The sequence below is a fragment of the Thermobia domestica genome, chromosome 7 (assembly GCF_964235325.1).
Source record: "Thermobia domestica chromosome 7, izTheDome1.hap1.1, whole genome shotgun sequence".
Classification (NCBI taxonomy): domain Eukaryota; kingdom Metazoa; phylum Arthropoda; class Insecta; order Zygentoma; family Lepismatidae; genus Thermobia; species Thermobia domestica.
The window spans coordinates 87,673,839-87,699,954 of record NC_137460.1 but is presented as its reverse complement, the minus strand read 5'-3'; the positions used below and the strand labels follow the sequence as shown (position 1 = coordinate 87,699,954).

The window sequence follows — 26,116 nt, the reverse complement described above, 5'->3', positions numbered from 1 at the left end:
CACCCCTTCTTTACCTAAACTTTTCCATGCTTTGACAGAGATATTATCCGGTCCTGGGGCTTGACACTTTTCATCTTTTTCATGGTATTTTCTATCTCTATCATGGTAAAGAAATTTTATTGAAAAGTTTCTGGAAGTACTTCTTCCACTGCTTCTTTATCTTCTTCTCACTTGTTAGAACCTCGTTATTACCTTCGAAAGCTTGTATATCTCCTTTTCCTTTAAGGAACTTGCAGGTAAGTACGTCACAGAAATAAGGATCCGCCGTTGAATCTACTGAACAGGCCAGGAACAAATAGTCCAGTTCCTTTGGTACGTTTATGTAGATTGTTGGGCTCTAAGGCAAATTGTTTTCTACTCATTATTTTGCTCATTCATTATTGTTGTCGTAAGTTAGAATTGTTTTATATGTTTGACATCACATGATGTAAAAAAAGCGTGTGTAGTCTGTATCTGCGATTTGCATCAGAAACATTCTATTTTATGTACAGCAACGAATACTACTTGTAGAAAGTTGTGTGCGAAGCGGATCGATTATGGTAACACAAGCAGCTTTCGCTTTTAAGTACCACCAACTAAATTCTGTATTCAGAGTCTGGTACGGACATAGTTACCAATCTCAAGAAATTCACATATCCAACAGTTCGTACGTCTAAAGTCGTTCGTAACATTCAGCATCGAATAGAAGCTAGTTACCGGAAATTAACTCGAAGAGTATTCAATCTTCTTAAAAGACAGATCATATATAAGCATAGCTAGGGCATGTCCACACCCTAATAAAATAGTTTCATTATTTATTTCTTCAACCGCATTCTGAAAGATTGTCTATGTAATTCTTTAATTCACTGAAATACCATTTTATCTTATTTTTAACACATTTAAACCTCTCTTTAAAAAACTGACAAGAAAGAAGAGAGTATTGAAAGAGTAGTGGACTTTAATTACCTTTGCGCATACCCATATGAAAAGTTTTTACCACGATTTTGGGATGATATATTGGTATTCTGTGTTTCAAAACTCCTTCATATAAGGAATTTCTTATCTTTATACCCAACGGCTCAAAATAAAGTTTTCCTTAATTCTCTTGTATTAATCATATTGAACTCTACTTCATTTATTTGATATACACGAAAGGTTATAATATAAGTTATATGATTATGCATCATGACTTCCAATGTACATGAATTAGATCATAGTAGCTCATAAACATTAAATTTTTGTTACGAGATTTTAATATTATTTATTTATTTTTATAGTAATTGGAAATATGTATAAGTCTACAGGGTACTATAAAGTTCAGAGAAACACTCTTACCCATACAAAGCATTCTGCGAAATTCGAAACGAATTTGTAAATTAAATTCAAATTCCAACAAAACGTCACATTAATTGTATTAGCTCAAAGATGCTAAGTTACGGAGTTAGTGCTGATAACAACTAACAACTCGTATTTTTATGCTAATACTGAGCCATAATTCTGAACTAATATAGTCCATAGGAAATATCTTGCGAGAACCTAATTCCAAAATTCTTCATGTGAATAAAGTGGATAGGGAAGTTTGAAGAAATTACATTTCAGAACTCTCGGAGAAAATATAGTAACTAAATACACCTGTTAGAACTACGTAATATGCTTTTCATATTTGTGTAGGGGATTTTGCTAAGTAATACAGCTCCATATTTATGCATTCGTAGGCAAAATAAAAGATAAGAAACACTGCATAAACAAGCACTGATATTGTTAAAATTATTACTTTAAAAGATTGAAAAAATTGATTGATAATAGACAATCAGAGAATCAGTTAATAAATTTACTTTGTTTTAGGTATTTATAAATTTTCTTAATTTTGAATTCCCTAGTACCTGGATTTTCTGGATCGATTGGCACGGACAATGAATGTGGATGAAATTTCCAAGGACATAGGAATGGATCTCAAGACGGAGGCTCTGTTGGCGCGGGCGGAACAACTAGCACGATTGGAAAGTGACCAATTGGTAGGAAAGGTAAGCGGTATCATTTGTATTGCATACAGATTTTAACAGACAAGTATTGAACTTTCTATATAAATTCTGGTCCATGGAGGAAATGGTTAATGTAATCGTTTCACTATCATTACTTCATTCTAACATTGTCTCAAAATTGATTGATATTTAACCCTCTTGGAAGCATTGGCTTAACATCATGTCATGGTATATTGATATGTTCCAACTCTAGAAAACAAAAGTATTTAGAAATAAACAAGATACCAAGTAAGTTTGCAGCAAGTGAGCAGTTCTCTTGCAAAAGATTGCAAGACTTGCAATGTTCTGTAAGTGTTTTGAGAATTTGTACCAAATGTGGAATTATCTGTCAACAGACCTGCGAGATTTGCAATGTCCTAAAGTATTCTGCAGGTTTACAGCAACTGCACAAATCTAATTCGCTCAAAATCTGCGTGATGCGGACTTCCAACCAACTTGCACTGGAAGTCTTGGACTACTTTTGCGAACACCAGTTGACGCTAAATTCTTTTTATCTTGCTACTCTGGCTTGGAGTCATGATTAAGTATACTGCAAAATATCTCAACGTCACCATAAGAAGATAATGGTACATTTTCCATACGTTTGAAAAAAATAATATTGGAATACAACATGTTTTCTTGTACAAAATGAAATAAGAACAAAATTTCTTGTTAAGTGCCGTTGCTTTTATTTAAATTGTAGAAAATATATGGGGACAATAACAAGCACAAAACTATACTACAACATCTTTTTTTATTGTAAATGTTGTCTGAAAAATCTCAAGCTTACAAAAATATTTTCATAAAAGATTACAGAAAACTAAGAAGTTGCTTACTTTAGTACAAATTTCAAGTTTACCAAGTAAACCTTTGCTTTTGTCTAAAAATAAAAGGTAATGCAAATTCTCAATATCTATTACTTTGATATTTATTACATCCTTACATCCTATGGTGTGTCCGATCAAAATACAATACGTAAGTATCTGTCTGACACATAGATTTTTTGAATCAGCTCTGATATTCTTTCAAGTCATTCTTCTTGACAAATTATTGGCTTAACTGATTACTGGCGAATAATGAGACTATGAATATTAGTACATATATAGCATTATCCACTTCTTTAATTTGTGTAGAAGTGCAAACATTGAGTCAATATATTGCCAAATGTGCTATGAATTTGCGAATTTGTTACTGACTACTGCAGTATAACTTTGCAAAAGACTTCCAGCTGACTTGATATGCAACATAAGCTTGTTGCAAACTTACATACTTACAATGCAAATTTTCAGTAATTTAGCGTGACTTGCTTTGAAAATCTGCTGAAGTTCGCCATGTTATCTGGGATTTTAGAAATGCTACTTTTTATACAAAATTAAAGAAAGCTACAAAACCTTTAAAATGGTGTTATTATTTAATGTTTTGCTGTAATAATTTAGTGTGGGGTTACAAGTTTTCAAAAACTTACAATATATGGGAAACTTTAGTCTTTCCAAGAGGACTATAGATCAAGTTCATCATATGATTTAGTTGTAGATCAAGTTCATCTTATGATTTAGTTGCAGATCAAGTTCATCATATGATTTAATTATAGATAAAGTTTATCATATGATTTAGTTGTAGATCAAGTTCATCTTATGATTTAATTGTAGATCACGTTCATCATATGATTTAGTCATAGATCATGTTCACCATATAATTTAGTTGTAGATCATGTTCATCATATGATTTAGTTGTAGATTATGTTCATCATATGATTTAGTTGTAGATCAAGTTCACCATATGATTTAGTTGTAGATCAAGTTCATCATATGATTTAGTTGTAATTAAATAATTTGCAGCGTTTTATAAAATATGTAATAATATTAAAACATGTAATGGGTTTTAGTGTAAAATAGAAGCAAACAATTCACAAAGTATTTTCATTATTCATATCTTACCATAATCATCAACAAACTATATAGTATTCTATAAATAAGTTTGAATTACAATCAAGCAATATATTTCAGTTTTTGTTTACCACCTTTTTTATAACATTTTCTTTAGAAGTAAGTTTACAGAATATTATTCAACTTTCAATTATTTTTCTTTGGATAACCTTTTTTAACGAAGTTCTCTCACACACTGTATTTTATTTTCGTTGTTCAGCTCCTGAGTGGCTATCGACCTACCATTCTCCGACGAGAAAGATCCTTTCACGAAGGATGTTTTAAAGATGTAAGGAGGATTTCTTCCACTGACAACACAACAACAACAATAATAAACTCTAAATAACTATTAAACTGTTAAATTGTTCAATTTCAAAACATTGTTAAACTTCGCATAAAAAGATACAAGTAATTTTATATATAATGATAAAGAAAACTAAAGTGAAATAAACCAAAAATTGTAAATATGAAATAAAATCTTTTTCAAAATATAGATCTAACATTTTCATTTGTTAAATTGACAAAAAGAATACACCAAATCATAGATCAACAACAACAGTATTATAGATCTGTTAATTCATATTATTGTCATACTATAACTGATAATATATTTTTTTTTAACATTATAAAAGAATAATCATATTTTTACGTTTACTAATAAATTAATACAGAATTTCATAAACATTCAATAAGTATACATTTACATGGGTCAATTCAAATACGAAATTGCTTAATAGTAATGTAATAGTATATACACCTATATTTATATATTTATATTAATAGACATGCTCAAAAGAAAAAGGAAATCAATTTAGTTAATCAAAATATATACATTCTATTACTTTTATTATTCTATTGTTCGCTTGTATCTATTGTACTAGAGAAGAAACACCTCCTCCAGTTCCCTTCCAGGTGGCAACGTACCAAGAACTGACGAAACGTTGCCACGTTGGACCGCAATAGATATACGTTGAAATAAGAAGGATGCTGAACGAATATCTCCAGAAACGATAGATATGCGTCTGCCTATCTCTCTAACAAAATCAAGGCTTCTAGAACCCCATGCTCCACTGGTCTCGATAGCTATTGGAGCAAATATAAATTTATCGAGGAGATTATTATATTTCCTTTCCTTTTCTGCCTCTCTACGTCTAGCAATTTCTCCAGCATTCACAACGGTCAATGGGAGGCTTGAATAAGCGAATGTGTTTATTGCTTGACAGTATATAGCTAAGTGACATAAATCTTGTTATCAGTTATAACATGACAATTAATAACTATGAATTGATAGATCTATAACATACTTAACTGTGCTTAAAAAAATACTGAAAATATATAGTTCAAGTAGTTTTTTTTTCTTTTTTCAGAATGCAAAAATCCTAAATTATTTTCCATCAATGAACAAAACCCTACATATAATTTGGTTGTCATTTTACACTGGAATATGATGGCAAAACGAGAAAAAAAGTAGTAACGAAACAAGACAGATATAACCAAATAAAAAAGTATGTTTACATGAATTACAGATTATTAAAACAACATACGCATATTGACAAATTGAAGGAAAACACAAAACCAACCCTTAAAATAGAGTTCGTTTCAGAGTTTAATGAATTCACAAGACGACAGAAAATCAACATCAGTTAAAGGAGTAAACCAGTATTTCTTGTATGATGAGTCATAATTGAAAAAAAAAAAAAAAAAAAAAAAACTTCGAATCAGAGTGAATAGGTTCTAATTTAGCCATGGATTAATTTAAAAGGAATTTTGTCAGATGTAGGTTTACTTCTATTCGCGAAAACACTTGCAAGTCTTTGATAGAATTTTCGATTTTTGAGGAAAATTCGACCAACACATTATGTGATATGTATTTTTATAAAATATAAGGAATACTCTCAAAATTATTTATCGATTATATGGGTTATGTTTATTTATGATTATTTTTTTAAATAATAGTCTATTTTTTTATTATACTTCGTTCTGTTTGAAGAATCTATAAAATATCATCTACATAAAACTTAAAAAAACAATGTTTCAGGAAATAAGGTACTTTTTAAAAAAAAATCAACAACTTGCTTTTTTGTATTAAACGAATTATAGTTATATATCTATATAATTTTAACATAATTGAAGTATGTTCAAAAATTACATCTAATACTAGAAATTCCTGCAATAAGACGTAATTTTATAAAGTAACTGTCAATATAATCGTCATTGTGTACAATTCGGTAGACAACGACGCATCCTTTACAGCTAATCTCAGTTTTGCATTTCGATAAGATATCTTTTGTATACTCTTTGTTTTCGTTTTTCACTTACAATTTTCAATGATTTTTCTTGTTTTTCTTCATGTTCTATTTCGCAATTTTTTTAAAGAAAGAAAACGTTTCTATTTATATCATAACCTTATTGATATTGACTATTTGACCAAGGTCAAAGTACATACTATTAAAATATATATATAAAGATTCATTATCTCTCTTCTGTAATGAAATATTTTTTTTAAAGTATTTATTTTCTTTCTTAGACTGCAGCAGTGTATCAACTACAGCGCCGCGTGCGGACACTTCGAGAACAATTACAACGCCGAGACCTGCACTTGGATCTTCTTCGACGGAAGATTGCACTCATGGAAGATAACTCTCGCATTAGATCCATCATGGAAAATGAAAGGGACGAAGCGAATGCAAGGTAGAAAAGGTGTTTATTCAAGGGTTTTGTTCTCAAATTTAATTCTGTTTCGACGGGTCATGAAGAAATAATAATTATAATGTAATAGGAAGAGGAAGATCCTGTTATCATTAGTTGGTTACTTGTAAGTTTAGAAGCTTCAATGCGCTGAAAGTTTTTGCTAATTTCTTTGTCTTGACGTAAGAATCATGCTTATAAGTTTAATTTTCGTTATAGTCCCTTCTAAACCAAAATTAAAACCTAACTATACTTAGATCAAAATAATAAACGACTTGACATATAGAGGAGCACCTGTTGCTCTGTTCTCACGTCACGAGTATTCTGTTGAGGTGTCTACTGTTCTCCCTCCACTTCGGTCGACAAACATTTCTGAACATCTGTTACAAGGTGGCAACATCTTCCATTTGTAACTACCGCCAGGACGTATATGATTGGTTCTTCTCTCGGTGACCTTAATAACCACTGACGTAGCTTCCCCTCTCAACACAAATTTCCACATGGTTTTGAACTGTCAATTCGTTTCTAATTTTGATCCGAGCATAAGATTAGTTTTTTGGGATATTATATTTTCTTAACCTATGGTTACAATGAATTTTAAAATAATTTAAACTTATGTTATTTATTGATAACGCACCCTCTTCTGTTTTGTTTGAAGTACAGTAACAATTTATATGATATTGTTCATAGGAAAGAAACAGAAAAAGAATATTTACCAATAATATACATCTAGATGAACATTTCAAACTTGCTGAATGTTGTAGAATGGAATGATTTTAAAAAAATGCAATTTAAGATCTTGCCATATTCCGTTCTTATAGTGCAAGATTCGACAGAATTATTTACACAGTTTGGAACTCTCGCCGAAGGCATCTCCCGGTAGACAGTGACCTAATTTACATTTTGTATGAAGCGATTCATAGCATTAACTAATTATAGAATGTTGGACAAGTCAGTATGGTGCATTTGCAATGTATTTATTTTTCAAGAACAGTGACTGCCACAGTATGAGTTCATGCATCCATTTCAACGTGGAAAAAAATTGAAAAAAATTTCGGAACAATCGCATAAGCCACAAGCAAGAAGTTACTAGTTCGTCCATTAACCGTACGAATTCATGGAAACGTGTGAAGGGACGGAGAGACCAATACAGCATAATCCCAAGCGTTGTCTTCTGATCGTCGATATTCTGGGTCATTATATATGTTGAATAGAAGCGTAAAATGGATTTTACATTTTCAAATTGTGACCCATTTAAAATCTACAGCCACACCCTGTATTTTGTAGGCTGAATTTTGTAGAAAGGTATTGGACATGATTCTTGAACATTTTGATTAGGCACATTCATATATGTTCACATCAATGAATTTTCAGCTCGCCGGGTTTATCAGAATGTCATTTGTCTCTCTTGTGTTTTCTGTGTGTGCAGAGAAAGGAATCTTGAAGAAGTCTACGTAACACTACTTCACATCTTAGAACACTTTTCAGAAATATAGCAATTTCTGGTAGAGATGCCCATTACGCAATTCTACAGATTCTAGTAGATGTTGCATGAACATGTTGCTCACGTGAGTGGGATTATTTTCAGGACATAAACCACCACATGTATGTTTTTACATATAGTTTACATTTGTAAATGTTAAATTATTAAACCTAATATATATATGATTTGCAATTTAAAATAGTCTAAACACTTGCACTGCACTCTGTACAATGATTTTCAGGAAATATGTTTCTTCTTTTTAATTTCAGAGCAAAGAAACTTCTGAAACAAGTCGAACGTTTACAATTACAACTGGCTGACACACGCGCTATGTCTCGAGACCTTAAAGCACAACTAGCAGATGCAGCAGAATACAAAGTAGGTGAACATTATCAATTATTTAATACTGTTGTCAGATAAAAATCTTGATTATTTTTGTTACAAATAAGAAGCCAGAAATAGCTTTCTGTCTAAGATCGTGATGATAATTTGACAGTTAGTGGTATTATTTAATAAAGTTGTTATAATATTATGGCCTAATGACGTGGATTTGCAGATCTTTGGTCTCCACTACTGGGAAGTGGCTTACTTAGGTCTGCAAAGTTTCACTAAAAATTTTGGAGATTAAGAGTTGAAATTGAGTTAAGATTACACAGTGCAAACACTCATCTGGATAGTGAAACTTCGAACAACAGCAGTTTTCTTTTGTTACCATTCATTTTCCAACAAGCTAAAGAAAGACAGTTCAGAAAAGTTTGGTTAAACTGAAGTTACTGGATTATTTTGTTTCGAAAATTTTTCAAAGATTCCTACGTAATTTGATGCCAGGAATCTTTTAGCGCAGGTCCAAAGTTCTGGAAGCGACCAAATAAAGGTAAAATGCAAGGTCAAAGGTCTGAAAGCTCTATCGTAGCATTAATTTTCAGTGGACTATTGAATGCGCATTTCACAGTGTGCTTTGAGTGGCGATGAATTTGAAGCTGAAGACAAAATTTGATTTGGATCATTTCCTTTGTATCTTGAATAGCATCCAAGAATTACATCACACCAAGCAAGCAAGCAAAAAAGAAAAAAAAATCATACTGTTTCATTTCCAAATCTCGATTCGAAGTTAAAAATTGTACGCCCATCTGAAATTACTGAATAGTCAACTTTATCGTTCCTTCTTCCATCTTTCTCTCTTCTCGCTATAACATTTATTGTCCATGCTAACAATGCTGTCTGCAGAACTTTAACGTATTCTTCATACTCCATTTTTTAACCTCACTCAAAGTAAACTCGTAATTGTGAATGATTTACTACCAGTGTACTTGTAATTTGAATGGTTTATTTAAAGTCAGAAATTGAAGTATCTTAAATGAAATAAAAGTATGGGCCACTGCACTAAACTTTCTCGCTCCTTAAACTAAATCATAGTGTGCTGCAGTTATTAATGAAACATTTTCTTGTGATATAGAAACAAAATTATAAGACATTTTCGGAAAATTTCGGCCAAAGAAAACTCACTCCTAAAAGGAAATTATCCCTTGTAGATTTTTTTTCCACAAGAACATGTCTTTTGCCATATGTTAAAGCTATTAATGAGATATTTGTATATATTATAACAAAACTGCAGAAGAAGTATTTCACAAAACTGTCAATAAAGACACCCCAAGAGTAAACTATCACTTGTAGATATCCTCATGGAAGTTCTATATGTAACACTATAGGAATGTTAATGAAGTATTTATTTGTGAAATATGAACAAAATCGCCTGAGTCATTTTAAGGAAGCAGTCTGAAAAGAAACTCATCCCATGAGTAAACTACCTCTTGTGAATTTATTCCCAAAAAGTAATTTAAGCTTCGTTATAGAGTTATTAATGAAATATTTAATTATGAAATATGAACAAAATCGCCTGAGTCATTTTTGAGAAAATCGTCCGAATATCCTCTCGCTAAGAATAAACTATTCTTGTATATTTTCCTAGGACAAATTAAACACTATATTGTCAGGATATTATTCAAATATGAACAGTATCGCCTGACTCGTTTCTGAAAAAATCGTCCGAAAAATACTCATTCCCAAGAGCAAACTCCCCATTCTCGATTTTCCCAGAGAAATGACTTATAACACGGTATGGGGTGGTTATTGAAATTGATTTATGAAATATAAACAAAATCATTAGAACTGTTTTTGAGACAATCGAAAATTTTGATTTTCACCCTCAGTGAACTATCCTTATTTTTAGGAGTAGGAAGAAAATTCGAGTAATCCCTCTGGAGAATCACATAATAAAAGCCTTAAGATTAAAATTTAGTCTCGATACGTTGAATGGTATGGTCTCTAGGCGAATGTACATCAGAACAAACAGACGGACAGTCTACAAAAATATGTTTTTCGACATGTAGAGACCATGAAGTGTGTAAATTCGTTGAAATATCGAATTTGATTTTTTTTTTTTTTTTTTTTTCACGATCATCATACTTTTTTCTCTCCTATTGTCACTCTAAAGTTATTACTAAGAAGATAAGCGAAAACACTAACTCAGCTGATTACGTCTGTAGAGGTTACCTGAGTGGTTTCGGTCATTTATGCTATGGCCTTTTCATCAGGTAACCTTTTCCTCCTGGTGAACAAGGCCAGAGCGTAAGTGGCCGAAACTATTCAGCAAAACTCTTACAGATGCAATCAACGAAGTTAGTATTTTCATTTATCTTTTAATATTTGTCAATGAGTGAGTTGTCTTCTATTTGGCTCCCGATTTGACCTGATGTAGTCATCTCCAGAAATCGAGACTTGCACTAGTCGATTCCTACGGGGAAACAAAATAATTCAGATAAGTCGTTTAAGCTAAGAGTTTTCTTGTGGTCATATCTTATCGAAAAACGACATAGCAGTGATTATAAACTGTATACCATGGTGCTCTTGGTCGCTATGGATGATTTACGAAAGAGGTACGAAATGACACAAGATGCATTAGCATTTTGATATTAGCCGAGAAAGTTTCGAAGCTGTTTAGTCATTTTCAGCTGTATATATGCTTACACATGAAGCTGAGTCAACCCAAGGACATATTGATTTGAATAATTTTAGATTTGTAGAGATACTATTGCTGATTTTAAGTTGCAATGCATTCTTTAATTTGGCTTCAAATCTAGTAGTTATGTGTCGACTTCGTGATGCATAATTTCTTTTAAAATTATTTCAAAAGGGATACACTGGAAAAAGCTCTAATTTTCACAAAATAATCACTATTTGTGAAGTAACAAGTGGTTCAAATTTGATCACTGAAACTTGGGCCACTGATGCATACACATTCAAAAACTTGGGCCATTGCCCGCTTTGTTTGATGGGGATTCTCATGAAGCAACTCATTCAAGCGATTTTCGTCAAAATCTAAAGGTCTTTCAGAACGTGGATCATTAGACAAGTCAAACCATCCTGCTCAAAAGTGAGAAAACCATTTCTGTGCTGTTCTTTCAGCAATTGCTTCGTTCCCGTACACTGCACAAATTGTTCTCGCAGCTTCTGCTGCACTGGATCCTCGGTTAAACTTGAAGAGTAAAATCTGACGGAAATGATCACTTTTCTCAACTTGACATTCCGTATTAGTGTGTCTGAAATATATACAATAATACATTCACAATCAAGAAAGCCTGTGTTTCACAACACACAACTCCAAACTACAGTAAAACAAGGGAATAACGATAAACAATCGCTTCACGCCACATTGTTGCCAACCCAAAAGAAAACTGCACGAACTTATGCATCGAACCAATAAGTTATTCTTCTTCTTCTTCTTCTTCTTCTTCTATTATTATTATTATTATTATTATTATTATTATTATTATTATTATTATTATTATTATTATTATTATTATTATTATTATTATTATTATTATTATTATTATTATATTATATGTGGCGACATTCAATTCATTAGCCAGTAACGTACAAGTAAACTGATGGTTCATTCTATAATTAAACTATATATTAAAATATATAGTTCAGTTCAATTGTTGTTTTCTTGTAATAATATTTTACTGGGACAAACTAATTGTTAATCATGTCTCGAAGGAAATAATTATAAAAAAAATAGAAACATTTTTGTCTTATGCAGTTTTTTAGGCTTACGGAATTCACAGAGTCAAAACCACTTTAGGAATAGGAGGTCTTATTTAGCTTAATATTTAAGCAAAATACAAAAGAAAGAAAAAAAAACACACTTTTTAAAAGTCGGCGCGGTCAAATGGTTCTCGGTTGACTGTCTTTATTAACCATCTCCTGTTGACCACAACTCTCCCATCAAGCCATAAACGGCAGGTGAGTGGTATTTTGGTGACGCGTTGTTGCCATCACTTAAGGCCTTTTAAAAATTTGGGTATATTACTGGTGCAGAATAGTTTTCTTGCATCTCTTATATGCTCCTAATTGGAAATAGGTCGAATGGATTGCGCACATATTATTTAGTAACTTTTCTACAGGTGATGTAGTACTTGTATATAATAAAGCTATTATTATTATTATTATTATTATTATTATTATTATTATTATTATTATTAATAATAATAATTATTATTATTATTCTTGTGATGAAGTATTCCCTACGTAGTTAGAGTGGATTTCTCTATCTTTTCGTTTCTAATTTAGGATTGCCAATAGCCTAAATTCAGACATTAATTTGGTTTATTTATAATTGAATATTTTAAAATTTTTAAATTTAAAAAAAAAAAACCGACATGAATTTTCAAATCAGACCGAAAATGCAAAGAAAAGATCGTAACTTCAGGACAATTGTCACTTACAATATTATTGAATATGATAAACATAAGCTTTTAGAATGTTGAAAATTATCAATTACAATTAACTCATTACGAGGGGATTACTGAATATCAAGCAAATGCCAAGTTTGATTTAGATATTATAAATGTTAATATTCACTTTGTAGGCTCTTACAAAATTGTAAATCCTTTACTTGTTGCTGTAAATGAAAATAATTTTTAACTGTACTGTCTATTACAGATAGTAGCATTGGAAAGGGGACGGAAATTAGAAGAACTGCAGAAAAGACTGGCAGAGTGTGAAATTCTTCGGACCAAATATAGTAGAAAAGTTGCTTTATTAAAAGATCAAGTAAGTGATTTTTAGAACTCTCAATTATTATTGAAACTGTGATAATATATTTAAAAAATTACAACTTACTTACCGTTTGAGTTTTACGCAGAATAAGCACTTCACGGATTATAATTACATCTTGTATGTATGTCTTTTCTATATTACAGAAACGTTTGATGAATAAAGGAACTAAAATATATCAGGAAACTTGCGAGAATAGTTCTTATGAAGCTGGCCATTTTCAAAGTATTAATAATCAATGTTGCCAAATGTGCTAATTGAAATTACACTACTGAGTGGTAGAAAATTAACATATTCGTAATTTTAATTAAATCATGAGTGATTAAAGTTAATAGTAGCATGTTTATTTCTCTATATAAAGTAATCTCATTGTCAAAACCAACTTTGTCCAGATTAAATTTTGATTCCTTGGTTCCTTGGCCCTCAGGTTGGGTAAGTTCTGTCCCGAATGGGAGTTACCTTTGCCTTTATATAATTATTTTTGGCACGAGCCACAGCTACACTTCTTTGAAAATAATCCGTGTGTTTGAAAGCTGGTTGTCAAGCAACAAGCAACATCTCGATACATCTTACATGTGTTTATAGTAAAAATTTCGTTAATAATGCAGACTAGTGTTAGATAATGGTAAGTGTATGACATATTTTAATACATGTTCATGTATATTTTTAGAACAGAACACCTTTCGATTAGAAGTCTCATTAAGTAGTATACGTATACTTTCATATACTTTGAGTCTTATTAAGATACCTTGCCGAAATAACGCTATTATTTACTAGATAATATATTCTTTGGTCAGATTTTGTCTTTTGTTTTATATAGAAAGTTTGTGTATAAAATATTGAGTATATCTTTGTGGCATTATGAAGTATTTTGTGTCAAACGTAAAACGGTTATTGTTGAGAGAGAATGCATTTATGAAACAACTAATATGCTAAAAGGCTGAAATATAACCCATATTTAACCAGAAAAGCTCGTCCTTTTACAAACTCATTTTCTTGCATAGGTACGAGAAACGAGTCAAACAGCTGAACAAGAACGTTCTCTTAATGATCACACACTGCAGCTTCTCAAGGACGAACTGGATAACGTGAAGCAGTCGTTGTCTGACACATCTCGCAGGGAAAATCAGGTAAAACACTAGATATTTGCTGATCAGGGCGACAAGAACTCTGCAGTATATCTAGTAATTATTATTATTATTATTATTTTAATTCTTTCTTCAGGACATCTGAGAAGATGAATGTTTCTAATTGGTTGTTTCTCAATATTCTTGATGCATAAGATACTTAACCTAACATTTGAAGAATAAACAAAAGTTAGAACGAATCATCCCCTCAGATGTGCTGAAAAAAGAAACTGAGTAGAATTCGAAATATTTACAAGAGAACAATATTCATCATAATTTTGGAAAATAATAAGTAAGTAGTTTTGCATTTACAAAATGTTTTCCATGCATACTATCGTACAAAAATAACTTATCTCGTTTTGTTTGCTTTAACCAAACGTGGTTGAGCGCAATACAGGAGTAATTTCATTTTCGTCTATTTAATGCTAATTGTTTGGAACGTCGATACCATTGTCGAGTTTTTGAAATGCCATTGGAGGCACTAACATGATACCTTATCTGTATGCACGTGCAAGTTTATACCCATATATTAAATAAAATGATTGGCCATGGCCAATAAATACCGAGTGTTTCTGGCTCATAATATATATATATATATATATATATATATATATATATATATATATATATATATATATATATATATATATATATATATATATATATATATATATAATGATATTACGTCACATATGAAGAATTTATCAAATGATTGTATATGAGAGTGTTCTCCATGTTTTTCTTTCTAGTTATGCATGAATGGAATTTTTTCAGAAAGTAATTTTCTAAAAAACAAAATTATTTTTTACTTTAAGTACGATTTACTGTATTTTGTTTATTATTATTTTTAATAAAGCATGTTTAAAAATACTGTTTTATTTTATTTAAGTATTTATCTAGTATTTCCCTCAATGATGAGTTTTTTCGGGTGGGGCAATGTTTCTACAGACAAGTTCCTTGGAAACACATATCCTTTTGCCCTCATGTAGTCGGTGCGAATACACTCCGATATGAGCGTCCTTTTCTAATCATTCAGATACTCCATTATTGGTTGTCTACATCCTGTCAGTTCTTTAATTCTCCTTTCCATCAGTATCTTAGTTAAATTTGAGTGGCGAATTATGCCATACCTTGTTTTCTGTATCATGAACAATGTGCATAGTTTGCGTTTGCTTCTTTTAATAAGTCTCTGTCACTTCTTTCTACCCCCATGGTATACATTAGCCGTGTGCAACAGCCGGCCCGCGGGCCATATTTGGCCCGCCTAACTCTGTCTTCCGGCCCGCTGGTCAGTTATTGAAAACAATAATTATTATAATTTTTCTTTTTTACAAAACCTATTAAGAGTAAACTGGAAATTTTCCTTCGATCAAACAATGCGAAACGTGGTAACATCCTGAAGACAAGCACTTGGCAAGCACAGGTACTTGGTAGAAAATCCCCTCGGTATAAGGATTGCTAGATGTACCAACAAAGTTCTAAATACATTATTCTGCTCCTCTTTAGTGAGTAAATATTTTGGTTACCCGTATAACAGTTGTTTTGTATTATTGTGACGTAAATTACGATGAACATGTTTCATCATTTAATACTATACTATTCAATTGTCGTAAAAATGATATACCTACAGTGAGGTCCGCGACACCATTTAGTGCTCTATGAGTGGCCCGCCCACTGTTCCAAGTTGCACACCCCTGGTATACATAGTGTTTTTCGACAGCACATCTCGAAGAGGGGTCACAGTGGCTCAGTCGTAGAGCCCTCATGTGTGGTGCTGGGAGCCTCTAATTTGATCTCAGATCATGAGAATTTTTGGTGGACAACATTATGTCCATGAATTTTCTCAAGATTCTCTCGTTTCTTCCCATATTTCTGATAGTCAATTCTTTCATTCCTTCCCTTGCATTAATTATTCGTCTCCTTTAGAATACAGGACATAATCATAGGACATAAAACTAAAGATTTTATTTTATTTTTTAAAATCTCTAATACTTCTGACTTTCATTTTTATCTTTTTTGACAAGTGCATGTTCCTGATATATCAATTCAAACATCTTAATGTTATATATATAGGGTGTTTCAAAACAACTCCGACAACGTTTAGGAGGTGATTCCTAATACCAAGATAAGACAAAAAGTATAGACCAACCTTGGTGCACAAACGCTCCCTTTCGGAGTTATAGGCTGCCGAAAACATGAGAAAATGAACTTTAAAGGTTTATAGCTCCAATACTATGGGAACTACCGAAGTGGGGTCAAGAGTTCACTCAGGAACTAGTATGTGCCCTATCCAAATATCCATGTTTCGGAATCCTGTAGTATTTGCGCAACAATTTTTATAGTAGTAGTTGGTGAGTACTTCAAATTGTATGCCCGTAGCCAAACCCCTATAAAAATTGTTACGTATCTTAGGATTCTGAAAAATGGATTTTTGGATAGGACACATATTAGTTCCTAAGTGAAGTCTTGACCCGACTTCGGTAGTTCCTATAGTATTGGAGCTACGAATCTTTAAAATTCATTTTTCCATGTTTCCGGCAGCCTATAACTCCGAAAGGGAGAATTTGTGCACCAAGGTTGATCTATACTTTTTGTCTTATCTTGGTATCAGGAATCACCTCCCAAACGTTGTCGGAGTTGTTTTGAAACACCCTATATATATATATATATATATATATATATATATATATATATATATATATAGATAGATAGATAGATAGATAGATAGATAGATAGATAGATAGATAGAGTGAGTGAGTGAGTGTGGGAGAGAGAGAGGAGATTACTGTTATGATATCTGTTCCTGTACACCAGTAGCCTTCTGTTTCGTAGGAGGCTTCTTTATCCTTCTGTCGTATTTTCAACTTCTTTTTCATTTCTCCTATCCGAGGATATTTTTCTTTAACTGTTTAAGTAAAATTCGTATTTAAATCTGTTCCTTATCAGTGTAGGTGAGTATTTTCACCATAGTCTTGTTTATTTCCATATTGCATTTTTTTTTTCAGTTTAACACTAAAACTTGTGTGTGCTTCTTGTAAAATATTTTCTATTCTACTTCCAATGTCATATCATCTAAAAACCTTATAGTACTTAATTTTCCGTTTACCTTAATGCCATTTTTATTGTAGGCGAAATAAATCTCTTAATACTTTCTCTTATATATATTGTACGAAAGTGTGTGAAAAATCTGCATCCTTACAGCATGCCTTTCTCTATTTCCACATCCTTTTGTGTTTCTTTTCCTATAACTACGTTTCAGTTTTTATACAATTTATGTATCGTTCTTCTGCCTCTTTGGTTCTTCTGCCCTCAAATTCTTCAATGCTCTTTAACATTACTTTTTAGTTTACATTATCGAATCTTCTTCAATATCTATAAAATAGCTAGTTTATCTGGGTAAGTTGTTTATGTTATATACCTTGTTTATAAAATGTACAGTGTTCAAAAATTAACAGTGTTGAATTCCTGTGCCATTTTTTAGTCCACTGATTGAATTATATGGGGAATTATTTTTGTTTTCCTTGAAATAAACTGGAAATTTAGTGAACTGATTTCTTTTTCAAATCTTATCTAAATATTCCTTATTTTGTGAAAGCTAAAAGTTTATTGTATATAACGTTAACAATCAAATTTAATTGTAGTAGTATTAAATTTATATACGTACAATGCAAATTCATTTTGAAATAGCACGGGACATTTAACTAATCAGTAAAATCACATGTTTAAAATTCCAGTTCATTTCGAAGAAAATAGGAAAAAAAAAAAAAAAACTCCATATAGATCAATCAATGAGCAAAAAACAAAAGATAGCACAGGACTCAACACCACTTGCGGTTGTAACGAAATAAATTAAGTGAAACAAAACTTTTACTGCATTGCTTTGTTGTTGATACAATTGAAAAAAGAAATTTAGCTAAGTTTCAAGTATAGTAACAAGTAGAAACCAGAGTATTATGGAAGAATATAAAAGGACGGATAAATTAATAACACACGGCAATTTATGAACAAGATACTGTGATAAAAAACACAGCAAAGAATATATACAAAGTTTAGGTTCATAGTAAATTTAGTTTTCAACATAGCAGCAAGGGACATGCTAGTCTATCAAAATACTTTTTCCATCGTACCACAAATTAAAAAAGAAAAATTAAAAATTTTCACAGACATCCGTCTTTTCGGGGTATAGCCATGTGCGCATAACCGATTTCGCCTTCAACATCGGGATTGAAACATTGACCAGCCAAGAATCGGGCGGAAAAGATTATCAGAACCGTACGGCGTGTGTTCGAGTACCTTCCGCCCAAACTTCTTCAGCTTCTCACTCGGTGGTCCAAGAATGTCATCATTTACTGCTCCTTGTGGACACCTGTGAGGACCCACCGAGTACTCACTTTACAAAATTAGTTTGTCATGCTCTATAGTATACACTGTACTGTACAAAATTTGAACATGTTCAACAATATTCGAAGGTGGATTTGCCGGTCATTACTAATTGCCTCTTCAATGACCGTAACATTCTGTTCGCTTGTTACTGTTATTGAACACCCAGCACGAGGCAAATCCGCAAGATTCACATGACTCTCTTGAAAGAAATTGCACCACCTGGATATTTTGATGTGGTCCATACAATTTTCCTCACACGCGCACACCACTCCCTCATGAATTTCATTCGGGCTTTGTCTTTTTGGCCTCAGAAATGAACTACACCTCTCTGCTCATCACAAATAGACAACTGTAACACATGCACAATATTTGCTGATAGTTTCCGCTTCTGCTGCTAGATGCACCTAATCGAACAACTACCTACTACCTAGGTACAGTGCGAACTTCGATGTACAGATGGTGATCAGAAAAATGGAAACACCTGAACGAAATTGCAACTTACCAGATTAATATGGTGTCGGGCCACCTTTCGCCTTCAGAACAGCCTTGATGCGACGTGGGATGGAGGCATAGAGGTCGTGAATGGTAGCAAGTGGAATTTTACACCATTCCTCGTGCAGGGCATCAGCCAGTTCTGTGAGAGAGGATGGAGGTGGAAATCGTCGCCGGAGTCGTGTTTCCAATACGGACCACAGATGTTCAATTATGTTGAGATCTGGGGATTGGGCGGGCCAGGGGAGGTGCTGAACTTCATCCCAATGTTCCTCAAACCACGCTGCAACAACGCCAGTTGTGTGAATGGGTGCATTATCATTCTGGAAGATGGCGTCATTGTCCGGGAACAACATCCGGACCATAGGATGCAAGTGGTCTCCTAAAATTGCGACATAATCGTTGGCAGTGATTCGTCCGCTAAGTGTGACCACAGGACCCAATGAAAACCATGATATGGCGGCCCACAGCATCACCAAGCCGCCGCCGTGTTTCACGGTTGGGCGGAGACACTGCAGATCATAAACTTCTTTGGGCGTTCTCCACATATAAACACGGCCCGTGGTTGGGAATAGGGTGAAGGATGACTTATCCTACCATATCACACATTCCCAGTCCTCAACGGTCCAAGTTGCATAGTCGCGGCACCATTTGCGACGTGCGAAAGCGTTATGGTCCCTGATGAGCGGTTTGGCCCGTGCAACACGACCCCGTAAGTTCATGTCATGTAATTCGCGGCGGAATGTGATTGTCTAAACAAGGTGGGGGATATGCTGATTGAGTTCCTCAATCACTTGCTCCGCAGTGGCACAACGGTTCTGCGTGACAATGAGCTTTAATACCCGGCGTGACCTGTCACTCATGATTTTCTTCCGCCCACTGTTCCGCTTCCCCGATGTGGTTTTCCCGTGTGTTGTGTAGGCCGTCATCACCTTCGACACTGTCCCACGCGACATACCTAACACAGTAGCCACTGCCGTCACACTCACTCCACATAACCGCGCACCAACAATTTGCCCTCTTTGAAAATCTGAGAGGTCTCCCATTTTACACTACCTCCGTCTGCTGCAGCCACTGGACACTGCTGTTCCACTGCGCCTGACGTAGTATGGAGACCGACCTAATACACCACCACCAGCGGTCCGGCGCTGCGGGCGCCACAACACCACTGCCAACCCATACATCTGACGTGTTGCCAACTACAGGTGTTTTCATTTTTCTGATCACCATCTGTATTTCTTTCAATTTTCAGTACTTTGGAAGTCCTAGATCAGCATAATATGGCGTAAAAAATTGTTATGCTTTACTTATTGATTCTGCTTCGTAATATAATTATCTATTTGTATTTTATTTCTTCCCCAACAGCTCTTAAGTTTCCGAGGTACTGTTGGAAAAATTCTAGGAGTGGATCCTCAAAGAACTCCTGTGCCTGATTATGAGATCATATCGAGGTTGCAAAAAATAGTGCAGGCCACTCATGAATTCACCATGGTATCGAAGAAGTACGACGATCCCCGAATCACATCGATCAGCCCAACAGAAAATTTATCAAGAACTCCAGACCGCTCACGCTATGAGGACTCCGGATTCGTTGATAACCCTGACCTTTCGGGACTAGATGACTGTGAAGATCTTAATGGTATCTACAACAGAAGACCCTTAAGGACTTCTACATAACAAAATAATAATAACAAGGAAAAAGTACTCTGTCGAAAATAGTGTCAAAAGAAAATCATTCTAGTACAATATGGTTGGCCTATCTAGATTTTTGTACAAGAAATGTTTTAAATTGTTTACTTGGTGTTGAAAGTGACATAATATAATTTTAACTCACAGTGTTTACTTTATTTTACATATTTTATTACCAACTTTCAGAAGAAGAAAAAAATACTGTGTTATGCAAAGAGAATTGTAGCACGTGCGGAAGATGGAGAGGAAAAAGGAAAACAAGCAACTAGCTTTAGATACCTAGGTACCATGTTTTAGTCAAGTATTAGTACCCGAAATATCAGTCAACCTACCTCAAGTTATTTTTTTATTAAGCAGGGTAAATGGAAATTATATGAGTAATGGCATAGCAGCTATTTTGAAGGTAGCTAGAAATTGTTTTAGACATTTTGATTTGCTAATCGTCTGTCTCACCGTTCTTCATTGGCCATTCTATTCTCGATTGAAGAATAGACTGTCATTACTAGTACAACTTCCATTTACTCTGCTATTGAGTGAACTCTTGTACCATCTATTGGCTAATTCAGAAACTAATCATACTGAGCTAGGAAATGCCAGTCCACTCGATACAACTGTGAACTATTTGAAGGCAGTTTGCTTCACGTTACAAACATTATTGTTATTATTTAATTTTGCCTCATTTCAGTCTGAAAGGTGAACGTAAAATAAAGAATAAGGAAGGCGAAAGCTCTTAGGAAGAACAAAGGCATTTTGAGAGTCGTTAAACAAAATGAGATTAAACTTCTTAGTTTAACGTTCTATGGTTATGCCCTTTAAGCTACAGGAGATCGATGTGAATGAAAGTGAATTATAGTACTTTTCCATCGGGAATCGAATCCAAGACTACGTGCACCAAAGGCTCACACGCTAGTCGCTAGACCAGGAAGGGGAGCTCGTTAAACAAAGAATTATGAATATATATATATATATATATATATATAAATAAAGTATTTTATGTAGAATGGCAAGTAAAACGGTGAGTGATACACTAAAATTCTATTTATATATAAATCAGGGTTATTTAGTTATTTCCTCGCCAAGACAATTAGGTGATGTTAACTTATGCGTGGATCCACAATCCCTATACTGTACAGAGTGGCCAAAAGTAGGTATATAGACCTGCATCAATCAAGTATGACATTTTAATTGATTAAGTTAATGAATTTATTTGCTTAGATTCTGAGCGTGAAAAGAAATTATGAGCAAACAACAAAGAAACTAAGTTAACTTGTATGGATAAAAGTAAGTAAATGATATAAAGTGTCATGAGCCGATCAGTACTGGTCTGTATACCTACTTTTGGGTCACCCACTATTTATTCTGTGGACATAATCATATGACAAATTCATTCACGCAGATCACTTAGACATATTTATCCTAAATTCTCTAGGTGTTACCCAACCGGGGGTTCACTTAAAAATGGCATTAATAAACCACAAATCTCACGTCCCTACTTGGCTAGTACCTAGGTGATAACAGAATTGAGATAGGTGACAAAGCTATTTTGACGCATAAGCCTTGGTGTGAAGGCTGGGCAACGTAACAATATTTTCTTCTTAAAGTTAATAAACAGTTTTGAAATGTTATAGAAGTTTTGTTTACTTGAATGAAGTATCATAAGCTATGACAATCAATTACGGTATAATTTCCTTTATATACAAAAAGACTATTTGCATTCGCGCATTTATGCTAAAACTTCCAAGTGTTTGCAGTAAACAAGTGAAATCGGCAAGCCGTCTTTGTGGATTATGAGCTACAGTTTGTATCGAGTTAGCGTGTGGCCCGCTTGATTGCACATCGTCTTCTTGTGTGCCAGAAGAGAATCAGGTTTACGGGGGGATTCGCCCATGCCTATTTTAATTTTCATTTGTGATATATTCGACAAAATTTATGAAGTCAAAAAATCTTAGTTTTCTATATTGCAAATTTTCTTCTTTTGTCACTATTCAAAAAAAGAATGTATAAATTGCTTCACCAATCATACTGAGTGAACTACAACATGCCTCCAGTTTTAAATAACCTAGGAATTTCCAGGGTAAAGGTGAGGTTTATTAATATAATGCCTGTTTTTCCATAAGGGTTTCCTAATGTCTCCCCTACCACTAGGGGAGATTTATAAATACGGGTCTGAGTAAGCAATAACAATACAAGCAAGCAATAACAATCGATTCTCATAGCTTTGCGTAATACCCTAGATAACAAATAGGTTTAAATCCACAATATAACCATGTTTACATGTTTAAAGAAACCTCTGGTGATATACATCACTGATGAAAATATTCGCTAAGAAGGGGAGAAAAGGAAATAATAACAATGATAGTTTAAATGGCGTTTCGATCAGAAGTTGACATCAGAAAGAAGCTTTTCTTTCTTTACATAAAAGAGATGTGGAAGTAGAAGAGAAACTGTTATAACGTACACAAATACATGTAGTATTATAAATATATGCTTATCTATATATGAAGTCTAATTCCTTTGTTCGACTATAACTCATTACCTACCTTTTTTTATATTGGCAATCGTCTCTTCCACGAATCGTATTCTATAAAATCACTATACTTCGCTTCTGAATCACCAACTCTCTCTCGTGTATTCTTACATTTGAGTACTTCAAAATTGGTATTGTATTTTCTACCATACTATATTAAACATCCAACAAAAGGCATTGCGAAAGAGCGATGAAAAATGACTAAAAGAAATTGAAGCGTAGGGTTTAAAAAGAACCGAGAAAACTAGCTGATTTGAGCAAAAACCTACCAAGGAAATAATAGCAAAAGTTGGGGAAAGAAAAACAAAACTGGAAATAGAAAAGAGACGAAGAAATTGGGTTGAACATTATTTAACCAGTTAAGTGCAGTGGTGCTATTCAGTCAGTTCACTAGAATCGGTTGTTAAAATATTTCGAGTTCGCAGAACCGTTTATTATACCCAGACATAAACACAGACACACACACGCATGACCTAGCCAGGAAAGAAAGAAAGAAAACAAACAAATTTGTGAAAACACTTCTACTTTTCCCGCTCGCTTTTATTGTGAAAGCAACTTGGGATTGTTTCAATTCAGTAGGCAGACGGAAATTTAAATGGGCAGATAGAAATTTGAATATGAATTCCGGGATATTGGGATCTGTGAGTGTAATGAACGTGTGCAATCTACCTGTTTTTGAATGACTCCGTTGTCTTCATTAGTTCTGAAGATATGCGTCTTCGAAGCAACGTGTACAAAATAAAATAGTCTTTTCATCGATATCTCGATCGATTGCTTGTCATGACCTATACTATCATACCTCAAAATACAGCATTTTCCTGGTGGGACACCCTATATATATATATAGAACCGGATGTTAATAAATTAGTATAGCACCACTGGTTAAGTGGTTGCTTTTTCTCGCCTGCTAGCGTCTGCACAGTGGGAATTTAAATCTATACGCTGCCTCCCTCAGTCCATTTAAAATTTTAAAGTGTATAAAATTATTGTTACTTTTAAATAACTTCTCTGTTTTAGATACAATTTAATCAAACATGACATTGACACATCAAAAACTGTTAACTGGTTAATAAGAAGTTGTCTTACTAAAGACCTGATAGAAGATGAGAGAAGGGTATAACTGGTGTACGATATTAAAGAGGAAAACAATTCAAACGTAAAAACAAGGGGATTAGATGAGACCCATAGGGCATGAAATTGTAAGATGCGTCAAGTGATCTATCAGTATGACAGAATACTTATGATGATACACCAGTCCGTCACAAAAATGTATAAACAACTTACTAGATGATATTGGCATATTGTTTTCCGAGTTGAATTATCATTATAGTATGATATTTTCTCAACAAATGTCGGCACTCTCATGACAGTAATATGTGACGTATGGTTGTAAAACAAAATGGGCTCTGTACACTTGATATTTCAGAAACAAAGTCCATTTTAGTGTGTTATTGCAAGTTCGAAAATTCCGCTGAAGCTCAAAGTCAGTGGAACCGAGAGTTTAAATCAGAACCTCTGATACGCTTGACAATTACAAGGCTGTGCACAACGGAAGAGCCAAAAAACCGCATACACCTACAAGCCTTGCATCTTCGACTATGGATTAGGAAAAGCATAGCTGAAACTGTACGGATGCAGAGAAATTGTATTAAGCGAGTGTGTATTAAACTTATGAAGTATAATTAAGATTCGTACTAATACATTATATAGGGTTTTCTTTCATAACTATCTCTGACGGACCAGAGATAGTTATGAATACACAGGATATGGAGGGCGGAAAACAACAAACTTCGCATACACATCAAAATAAGCAGAAAATTGAGTTAGGTAAATAAGAAAGTTGAATTAGGTAAAGAAATATATTTTCTCAGAATTACCCGAACACATGTTCAGTAATTAGCTTCGTAATTATGAGTCTCTGTAAACTTTCGAGATAAACTTTCTTTTCCTTGTGATGTTAAGAAACATGTGAGCGCAAAGTTTGTCGGTTTCCTCCCCGAATATCCTAAATGTATGTATTTTGTTTTAAATTATTTTCGTCTACAGAAAACTGCGTTTCAGTCACCTCAACCATTTGAGGATTATTATGAAAATACAATTTATTGAAGGGGAAAATATGAGAGTGACATGACTATGTATCAATACAAACAACACAAAGACAGTAGGAAATAAATCAATTATGTTAGAGTTCAGTTATTCCACTTAATAACTTTTTATTGTTTTTCGAAAGCTTAAATAACATTGTACAAGGTCCAATTTCAGTTTCATTATATATGGATTTCTTTTATACACTGTCACAGAACAAACAAGTGATATTTTACAACGATTAAAGTACCTAAGAAGATGAGGATCATGGATACACAGTGACTGCAAAGCAATTTGCAAGTAATTACTTATCATGATTAACGTAAAAGTAAACTTCCAACCTAAAGTTTATCTACAAATAATTAGCTTGTACTAATCCATATTTCGGAAGTAACTGCACTCATTCTATTAAGCTGTGGTCAAAAGCTATTTGCTCTCCAAACACATTTTGTACCTAGGTATGTGGCGACATATTATCAATACTATTTTTTTTTAACTACTACAACAAAAAAGTGGATTATTTTTATAAGTTAGAAGATAGACCACAACTCTGTATTATCTACGATATATTTAGTTTTAGTGTGCACGATTGTGTATGA

General features: G+C 33.4%; 1 protein-coding gene across 3 annotated transcripts in view; it reads left to right on the top strand.

The window, feature by feature from the left end:
* The window catches only part of LOC145690271 (coiled-coil domain-containing protein 170-like), a 266,079-nt gene extending 244,975 nt beyond the window's left edge, over positions 1-21,104 (top strand). The window contains exons 10-16 of one of the 3 annotated variants that reach the window (XM_081765008.1): positions 1,860-2,003; positions 4,146-4,214; positions 6,453-6,616; positions 8,366-8,474; positions 13,101-13,211; positions 14,219-14,344; positions 20,582-21,104. In XM_081765008.1, the coding sequence (XP_081621134.1) occupies positions 1,860-2,003; positions 4,146-4,214; positions 6,453-6,616; positions 8,366-8,474; positions 13,101-13,211; positions 14,219-14,344; positions 20,582-20,893 (1,035 nt within the window). In that variant the 3' untranslated portion in view covers positions 20,894-21,104. The remainder of the gene's footprint in view (positions 1-1,859; positions 2,004-4,145; positions 4,215-6,452; positions 6,617-8,365; positions 8,475-13,100; positions 13,212-14,218; positions 14,345-20,581) is intronic. The other 2 variants (XM_081765010.1, XM_081765009.1) reach the window with 2 other exon arrangements.
* Positions 21,105-26,116: the final 5,012 nt, after the last annotated feature.